Source organism: Macrobrachium rosenbergii, chromosome 4 (assembly GCF_040412425.1).
Source record: "Macrobrachium rosenbergii isolate ZJJX-2024 chromosome 4, ASM4041242v1, whole genome shotgun sequence".
Classification (NCBI taxonomy): domain Eukaryota; kingdom Metazoa; phylum Arthropoda; class Malacostraca; order Decapoda; family Palaemonidae; genus Macrobrachium; species Macrobrachium rosenbergii.
In genome coordinates this window covers 42,048,808-42,059,098 of record NC_089744.1, presented here as the reverse complement: position 1 = coordinate 42,059,098, position 10,291 = coordinate 42,048,808, and the positions used below count along the sequence as shown (strand labels likewise).

The following is a 10,291-nucleotide window of genomic DNA, read 5'->3' as shown; positions in this document are numbered from 1 at the left end:
AAACGAAAGATAGGATATTGTGGTAATTTACATATTAAAGACGATATTTAAAAATGTTGGGCTGTATTGTAGAAGTTATCTTAAATTGATTTATCTTTACTTTTCCAAGAGCTCTCATATTTGATGACCTGTCATAGTATGAGATGATATGAAACTCGTAGAGAGAGGGAGAAGCAGTAGTAGTAGTTTGTTTTGAGCTGTTACGTAAAATTAAGCTAAAGTAATGTAAGCTTGCAGAACACCAAAACCGACCTTCACTGTGTCATTGTGAGTCACGATGTCAAGGATGTGGAGGACGATTTCGGCCGTCGGTTCGAGGACCTCCATCTCGATCTCGACGTACCCGAAGATGCTGAAGTTTCCCCTGACTAAGGGCTGGAGTTTGACCTGGTAATGGACGGGCTTCAAGGATCTGGGTAATCTCACGTTTGGCTTTTTCGTCGGTTGTCGTTCTTCCTCCTGCATGCCTGGACTCTGCATGCTGTGAATGATACCCTCCCCCTTCCCCTCCCCCTCCCCCTCCCCTCTCCCTCCGTCTCATCCTTCTCCCTCCCCTTCCCGACCGCCGCCTCCTTCACTTCCTTCATGTGAGGGGCTTCTGATGTGGTCGTGGAGGGAGACGCTGAAGTGCTTGGACTGCTCGTAGAAGTTGCTGTCGATGGCGTGTGGGCTGAGGGGGTTTCCGATTCATTCTGACAAGAGACGATACATTAGTTTGTTTTATGTTTCGTGTTTACTGAATGGTGACTTATGTATCATGGGAAATTACTGTCCATCAAGTCTGGGAGGTTTTAGCTGCCCGGGCTAGGCAGATTTTATTTTATTTATTTATTTATTAATTAATTTTTTTTTGAGGAAGTCATTCGTAGTATTAAAGGGATTCCAGCATTTTGTAATAACAAGTAACATTTCCTAAAATTTATTTGAATAGATATAGCACCTACTGATAAATTTGTGTGAAGGACTTAGAAATTGTCTCTTGTAGCATTAACAATTGTATTTTCAACGAGACGAAGTAATTCCGTATTATATATTTTTGCAAACTGCAAAAACTAGTTTTCACCATTGCTTTCTAAGTAAGAGAAGTAAAGAAAGGAAAGATATAAAACGAACTCAATTTTCACTATTGCTCTCCAAGTAACAAGTAAAGAAATGAAGGATATAAGATGAACTCGTTTATATTTCATTACCACAAGCAAGAGCCACTTGTCTTCAGGAGTGTTAGCCTTGTTGTGATTTCGCTTCACTGACCATGACAACTCAGTGTTTTCATTGGCCCTTAAAGTGGAACAGTAAAGCTGAAGGAAAAATAATAAGCTAAACTTACTGTTACGTCACCAGGACGAGGTGTTTCCTGCTGGTGCAGTTCCTTCGCTGATGAAGGGTAAGGGTCAGGGGCGTAGTAATACACCAGGAGACCCGTCGCCAGCAGGCCGCAGACGAAGAGAAGAAGCAAGAGCCATGCCATGCCGCGGCTGATGAAGTAGCCATTCTTTTTCGCAAAGGCCGCGTTCTCTGGCTGGGCCATGTCCATGGCCACTATGTCGCTTGACATTCTCCTCTTCTTCGCGTGGTCCTTCTGCGATACAGAAGGAAGTTCTGATTACATGGAAAATAACCTTCTAGGGCTTTCAGATTCATGGGTTGGGCCACAGACGCCTGTCCACAGAAAGTGAACTCCTGGTTTAAGAAATTAGACTGCAAAGAAAATGGCTGGTAATGATTCAGTACTCATGAGATTTTGCTTACCGTCATGCTCGTATTTTGTCTCTCTTTCCCTCTATAATCTTTCATTTGTCATTTACGAGTAGGATACTATACATTAGTATAAAGTGATTAGTGACAGTCATGTTATGATCACGAAATTATCCGGTTCTTAATTACTTATTTCACGGAAAATCACGTATATTTTTATATATTAAAAGCAATGTCGTCAAATAACTTGTGATTTCAGAAAGTAGAAGTGTCTCGAATGGTGAATCCCAGCTCGGAGGTCAAAAACCAGCCCTGTTGTTCATATCAACACTACACACACACACACACACACACACACACACACACACACACACACACACACACACACACACACACACACACATATATATATATATAAAATTATATAGTTGTTTATGCATCTATCTTTTTCTGTACCTTTATCATGTACTTCACTTAAGAAAAACGAATGAGATGTCTTGTACAGTAGATACAGACTTCAGCTACAGAAAAATAAAGAGGCACAAAGATGTTTTATCGTAGCTGATTGAAAATGTTGCCATTCGCGCCCCTTTGTAATCCTTTGAGCAGCAAAGGGAGTCATTTATTTATGTATATATTTTATTTAGGATAAGAATTTTGTGTTCCATATTTATTTATTTATTTATTTATTTATTTATTTATTTATGTATTTTTGTATTCATTTCTGCATGAGAGTAACTTTGATAACTATTAGCAAGTAATTGTCAACCATGAAAACGTGACATAGTATCATTTCTTGCTTAATTTAAATGAGAATGATTTCCGCATGAAAACGATATATAATTCACATTACAATGAGAATGCCTGCACTTTTTTCAGAAAATGCATGACGCTCCCGGAGCGAGCGATAACCAGCGAGACCTCACAGCTAGGGAGCCCCGAACGCAGGAATTATTTTTCCACCGTCCTGAGCAGGATATCGAGCCGCGAGTTCGTGACTTCCTCTTGTCCCGAATCGTCTTGAGCAGTGACAAAGAAGGATCTTCTTCCCCCAGGGACTTAGTCACGGCAAGGTGGGTTTTCAGTAGAGTCATTCACTTGGGTCGCACAATGATAGGTACTGAATCATGTAATCGCTTCATACTTGGGCGACTGAAACGGGTTGGGGAGCCGAGAGCAACCAGAGTTGCTGGACAGCAGCACCAGTATGCAGTAAATATGCCTCGCTGTTGAACTTCCTCGCTCCAGAGGTCCTTTATTCCTCACATCGTTCGACTGTGGAAGTCTCCCTGAGGATGTCGTGCAATTGGAACTTCAAAAGTTAAAGCGAAGATGCAATGCATTACCATTCTAATACGATTCTCCATGCGTGTTAATAATTTACTTACGTTTTTTCTATTGATTTATTAATTTATTTTTTCTTTTTTAATAAGTGAGATCTCTTCTCTCTGTATTTCGCTTTACGTCGTCATACTTCTTTCTAGTGGCACATCTTATTCTTTGGAAGCTTGAACTTCAAGTCATTGGCCCTTGTAGGCTTTTTCGTTATGAAAAGGGTTCATCGTTTGAATAATAATAATATGAACATAAATATTTCCCGTAACAGAGGAAGTCTCCCAAGAAAAGAGAAGACACCGACCACATACGTACTAATGTGCTGAATCCTGGATGAACCCCTGTGAAGAAAACTTCCACAACACTAGCCACCTCATTCACTTACACGGAAAAGGCTTACCGGCCACTTAAACTTCATCTGTTCAAGCCTTGCTTTGTCTTCATGTCCTCCTCCTTCCCGACAATTTCTGAATTGTATACTCTTCACCAATTTATCTTCCTCAGTTCTTTCTACATGACCAAACCGTTTGTAGGCTGCTGCAGTCCGGAGGTCATTGCTGCAGTGACCACAAACCGGATGGTCAACGGCACTGTCTGTCATTTTCTAAACCAGGCAACGGATCGAATCCTGCCGTGAACGGGGCACATATCGGTTATGGTTTCCCTTGGGGTAACTTGTTCCCAAGGTATAGTAAATTAAACATTAAACGATATTTGGTTTATGCTTAATATATATTTGTGTATGTGTGTATATATATATATATATATATATATATATATATATATAAAAATTTTATATATATATATATATATATATATATATATATATATATATATTTATATATATATATGTGTGTGTGTACCTCCTTTAGCGACAGAAACAATCTCTGGTCAGGAACTCATGGGCACTGAGTTTTCGCCACAGACGCAGACTCGGAAACGAACGGGAATGCTGTGTTCTAGGAAATCGAATGTTACCTCATCCACTTTATTCACCTGCACTGAGGGCTCTTCAGCAGCTCGTTGATCCGCATTATCGCATACTGCTCCACTCACCTCTATGTTGCATACACTCTCCCGCTCCCAGGTCCATTAGTAAGGCCCTTTCCTTCCACCAACAGGTGTAGATGTATGCTGTGCATGCAAACCAAAGTGACACGATGCTATACTTTTTCGTCAATATGAGAAGTGAGAGACAGGGTATGAAGCTGTAAGGACATAAAACTACATATATATCAGTTTTAGAACGGAGAGACATGTTTTTCAGATGTAAGGATATGGTGATAGAGATAATAAAAAAATGAGAGGAATAAGGGAAATAATTGCAACGCGGGAAACTAAAACGAACAGATACGGAAAAATGTGAATCCCAGATGAAATAGTTGATTCAAGGGTTTGATCTTAACCTCACTAGTTTATTCGTTATGATACGAAAAACAGCAGCATGCTTTACGATAAATGAGATATAAGAGCGTAGATGAATAAGAAAAATAGAATGTTAAATAAAAACCGCCTAATTATAGGATGATGATGTAGGCAATTTTTTTCTTCTGGTTGAAGGGAGTTACGTCGCGAATGTGTATAATGTTCTGTGATATTTCGTTGCACTTCTGTGATAAGCTGAGTTTCTCTGACAGCTGCTTAAATTTAGTGAACAGGAAGTCTCTTAATTGACGGGCAAAAATGAACCTGCATAATAATAATAATAATAATAATAATAATAATAATAATAATAATAATAATAAAATGTCTGCGGTAACCAGCAATGACCATTAATTCGTGACGAAGTTTTTGTTCCAAGGTCAACAGGTTTCAGGGTAGTATAAAAGTGACCTTCAGATTGGCACTGTTTTTACGCCTTGTGAATTATGAAGATGCTGTGACATCACCAAAGGTTCTCGTTGTGCACTGTAATACCACGTAAAGCATTTTGGTGGTTTCTAAATTCGCTATTTATTACTGTTATTACGCAAACCGGATGATTTTGTTAACATTTTCGCTTGCTGGTTTACACATTTATTATTATTATTATTATTATTATTATTATTATTATTATTATTATTATTATTATTATTATTATTATTATTATTATTATTATTATTCATTGGAGTAGAATGGCAACATCAGCTGGAAAGTCTTTAAAATTCTCCGAATAATTTTTTTCCCTCCGATACTAGTGCTTGAATAAATCTGGCCAATATTCAGTGTTCACAACTATGGCTGAAAATGCCATCATATAGAGGTTCTAAGTTTAGCACCACTTAGAATCTCTACTGTATGTTATTCCTTTTGTAGGTGTAATATGAACCTTGGGCCAGATTTTATCAATCATTAATTAAGAGAAAAGAAATATTCGTAGACTTCAAAAGACATACTATATAAAATCGATTCATCTGATGCTGCCATTCTGTTCAATAGACCTTGTCCAAGAGACGGCCTAATTCCTTCTTAATTATTATTATTATTATTATTATTATTATTATTATTATTATTATTATTATTATTATTATTATTATTATTATTTCTCGAATGACGTTCTTGTAGCAGCAGTTAAATCATACAGAAGCTATCTGTTCATTTATTCCTTGACGTTTCTGTAGAGCTTTTTACATAATAGAAAGGCGAATGAAGCCTGGGGTACATCTGTGCCATATTTATACCCGCAAGCGGACTTAATAATTATCATTGTTATTATCTTGTCAATAATTATCATTGTTATTGTCTTGTCAATAATTATCATTGTTATTATCTTGTCCTACATTCAAACTCACCACTAACCAAAATAAAGCGAGCTGAAGTTTTGCTTATATATCCTTGTAAATATGCACGAGCGATTCCACATAATTTTACTCAAGTGCATAGGCTAGTATCTTCCTTGACCTTCAAGACACTTGGAGATGTCAGTGCGAGTTGTCCCAAGAGACGAGAGACTCGCCCCTTTCCTGTTTTTGCTAATTGTTGAGGGGAACAGTTTTCATGTAAGAATATTTCTATGATTTTTTTAACATATTTGGATATTTTTCTACTGAGACTGTGTGTTTCAGTTGCTAGGGAAATAGAGTAGTCATAAAAGAACGAAAGCACAGAAATGGAAATATCGCAAAATACAATTGTCAACCCACAGGTAAAAATACATAATGAATTAAAACAAACCACTTCATAGATTTGCTGTAACATTTTTTAATCGTATATTTTCATTAATAGCTTATAGAATACAAGGAAATTCATCTCAGCCCATATTAACTTTTATATTTTTTATTAGAAACGCAAAGATTAGCATCGATTAATCTTCCTTTGCAATTTAATGTTTTTTTTTTTTTTACGTAATTGCTCTTTTGTTTTGGTGATAGCGAAAGGGCAATGAACGTGCTTAAGGAATATTCAGAACGGAATGCCCATAAAAAGAAAAAAAAATACAACATCGATTCCAGAAAAGAGAAACCCTGTACAATACAGATATAAAGGAAAGCTATCGAAGTTGGGTGTTGCAGTGTAGTTGTATTGTCCCAGTGCTGACTTCAGTGATTCTAACTTGTTATTCAGTACTATCATAAATGGTTTAGGTGATATGTTATTGAGCTTTGTCTCATCCACGAAACATTTTCCTCGATTAAATGCTGTCTGCATTAATGAAACAGCCTGAGAAATTCTTTGTTTGAGAATCTCATTCTCTCATCTTAGCTGGTAAATCAATGATGGTGCTTTGCCAACCTGTGTCAACATAGGCGACGCCATTATTTTTATTTTTGGGACTGCATCGTGTATATTCATACCCGGTAACAGGATTTTTACTTAATAATTAATTCCTATTGGAAGACTTCTCCTCCCTCCTGGGAGTGCTGCGTCATCCAGTGAAAGTTAATAAGTATTTAGGAATGTTTACCTTTGGCGTGCCTAGTCTAGGTGAAGCAGAATAAATGGAATAAAAAGGATAAGAACTGGGAGGGAGGTAGGAAGAGGAAAAAGAATAAAGGCTAGAGGAAAGAGAGGTAGAAGGAGGAGGATTAGGTCAGTGAAAAGAGGGATAGGGAAGGAAAGAAGGGAAATAAGTGGAAATAGGAGGAAGAGGGCAAGGAGATGGCGGAAGGGAAAGGGAGGAGAGAGGACCATAAATGCTCTTGGTTCACAATCACTAATTTTATGAATGGCTGTGAACGACCAAATAATAACTGACGAATGTTGGTCATCCATGGGGAGCTTGAAGGAAGCTCTAAGATCCTATCTTTCATCAAAAATAACTGCAAAGTCAACAGAATTCGCTTTAACTTCATGTCTGCCGTATTGTACCATTTTATATCTTGTCCAAAGATCTACAAAGAAGGGACAAAGGGTTACCAAACGAACCTGACTTGTTCGCCCTCTCCGGGGAATCGAACTCAGCTTCGGTAGCTAGTAAGGCGTGTACTTTGACCACTAAAACGGAAAGTTGGAAGATTATAGGAAGCAAAGAAAAAGAATACTGTAACTAAACATTTGGGGAGGGGCGCGGGGAGAAACCTTTGCATGGACCAGTAAATGCCTCTGTGATCGTCGCACAGTACATCTGTGATGTGATGATCTGACACATATTACAGATGGCGTGAGATAATATAGAAAGATCTACAGAAACGTCAAGGAGTGAATGAACTTTGGACAGCTTCTGTATGAAATAGAGAAGGAGAGACGGACTGCGAGAAATTTACGAATGCTTTCATCCCAGAGGGATGAGGATTACCTCGTCGAGGCCTTCTGTTTTGATGGTATGCGTGCGCGCCTTGTTTTCTAGTTTTCTCTCGTTTTCTTTCTCCACCCACCTGTTTAGGTCAACATAGTCACCCTGGGTTTTAAAGTTTCAAGGGAACGCTTCCATCCATCCCTTCTCGTCCAGGTCGAGATTCGGAACACCTGTCAAGAGAGAGAGAGAGAGAGAGAGAGAGAGAGAGAGAGAGAGAGAGAGCGAGCGAGCGAGCATCTTCTGGCGGAGAAAGTTGTTTTTCAAACGAGCACGGGTTTGACCATTGTATATACTAACAGTAAAGGGAAAATGAACATGACAAATCTGAAAATAACCACCGTTTCATTTCAGGAGAAGCTTTAACCTAACATTTCAGGGCACAAAGATCGGTTGAATTAAATTTTCAGTAGGTAGTTTAAAACAGTTAGACAAGAGGTTAGCCAGATACAGAAATAAACTGCCTTGGAAGGATTGAACTTAACTTTGGTCCGACGTCTATATTTTAATAAGCTCTCAAGATCCAAGTTGACATAAAAGGAAACCTGTTAGAAATTGGCCGTATACGACAGAGCAGACAGGAAACTGAGGCGATATACAAGCCTGGATCATCTGAAAAAACCTGAATTGGGAAAGGTGTGTGGAAACGTGCGCAAGCAAATGCTTGTATAAGTTGTTATTGTATAGACATCTGACCGGTATGTTCTGGAATCCGCTAATTATATTTTCTGCGTTCATTTAACCACGATTATCAGTATCAAATACACGTTTCTATGTTCTGAATTCGTAATTATATTTTCGGGTTCATTTAACCACGATTATCAGATTAAACTTTCTGTTGCATTTTTAAAAACTCCTGTTGCATTTAAAGAAGAGGATGAAGAAAATACAGAACGTGTTTCTCATAAAAATGTTACCTAATAAGTAGCTTACACAGTCCATTCTGTATGTGTCTATCTCTCTCTCATTACTTAAAGACTGCCTATTACAGATAAGCCGTCCTGGCTGGAATTTTTATTAATTCAATAAATAATAGACACGATGACCTCAGAACTGCTCACAGAATTTCATTTATCGTTTGCATTCGATATCCGTCTTTCAAGTACTTCAAGCGAATACTGACGGCAAAATGTGTCTGAAGAGAATAGGAGAGCGACACCAATAAGCAAAGTTTTGCTTACCTACCAAAGGGTTTTAACCGCAGGCGAGCGCAGTCCCAAATTTCCCAACTTATCATATCTCATTTCCGAAATGCTAATCATGTTGCATTGTGAATTCGTTTTAATTTTATAACAGTTAGGCATTCAAATTATACATTACATTATTTTTAAATGTATTGAAACTACGACGCTTCCTATCCACCCTTCATTTACTAATACGTCATCACTTGTATTCATTTATTGTTAATTGAAATTTGATCTCACGCTGCGAAGACAGAACGGGAATTGTCGTGAATACTAATAGTCCACTTTCCTATATTTTCAGTCTCTTCGATCAAATGTAAAAGTTTTTCCAAATGGGACCAGTCCCGCCTAAGATCCCCTCCTCGAGAGTGAAAGTCGCCGCCACATGTGGCCTCTCTCTCTCTCTCTCTCTCTCTCTCTCTCTCTCTCTCTCTCTCTCTCTCTCATAATAGCCAGCATGGTCAAAGTGCAATGTCTGGAACTTATATACGGATCGAGTAAGTAATTTTGATTTATATCGAGAAACTCTCGCGGCAAACAGCTATTAGTAGGTGCAGGGATCAGTAAAGAACAAGTACTCGACGTGGTTACAAAATAGCAGGGCAGTATGTCCCATTTTCCACTTCCGTAATTTACATTCCTCCTTTTGATCCCTATCACACTGGAGGCTTCGGGTAAGATCATCATTGAGCTGAATTATATTCAAACGCTGAAAACAAAACGGATTCTGTATAAACCTCCGATTATTTCATTTGTTTTATTATTTACGTGACAGTGATCGGAGATTTTACGAAAACCCTGGATTTCGCATCCACTGTGCATGTATAACTATGCATAGCCTACCATTTCATCTCATCTCTCTCTCCATATTTCATCTCTCTCTCTCTCTCTCTCTCTATATATATATATATATATATATATAAATTGTTAAATTGTGTGTATATATATATATATATATATATATATATATATATATATATTAAATTGTGTATATATATACAGTATATGTTTATATATATATATATATATATATATATATATATATATATATATATATATATATATATTAAATTGTGTATATATATACAGTATATGTTTATATATATATATATATATATATATATATATATTAAATTGTGTATATATATACAGTATATGTTTATATATATATATATATATATATATATATATATATATATATATATATATATATATATATATATAAATATATATAACCGTTAACAAACCCGAAAGACAAGGACAATGTACTTTCAACACTTCTGCTGAGCATTAGTATGGCGAAAGCAAATAACTTTCGTATGAGAAGCAGAATGTGCAAAAGCTTCGACAACCAAACAAGGAAGGA

At 37.2% G+C, this 10,291-nt stretch overlaps 2 protein-coding genes across 3 annotated transcripts in view; one reads left to right on the top strand and one right to left on the bottom strand.

The window, feature by feature from the left end:
* LOC136833197 (uncharacterized) overlaps positions 1–10,291 on the top strand; it is a 185,241-nt gene that overhangs the window by 30,422 nt on the left and 144,528 nt on the right. Inside the window, exon 2 of the mRNA XM_067095060.1 lies at positions 2,575–2,768. Coding sequence (XP_066951161.1) covers positions 2,578–2,768 — 191 coding nt within the window. The 5' untranslated portion in view covers positions 2,575–2,577. The remainder of the gene's footprint in view (positions 1–2,574; positions 2,769–10,291) is intronic.
* LOC136833196 (aminopeptidase N-like) overlaps positions 1–10,291 on the bottom strand; it is a 98,130-nt gene that overhangs the window by 32,634 nt on the left and 55,205 nt on the right. For both annotated transcript variants that reach the window (XM_067095033.1, XM_067095044.1), the window contains exons 2-3: positions 1,328–1,579; positions 253–692 (exon numbers count right to left, since the gene is read on the bottom strand). In XM_067095033.1, coding sequence (XP_066951134.1) covers positions 253–480 — 228 coding nt within the window. In that variant the 5' untranslated portion in view covers positions 481–692; positions 1,328–1,579. The remainder of the gene's footprint in view (positions 1–252; positions 693–1,327; positions 1,580–10,291) is intronic.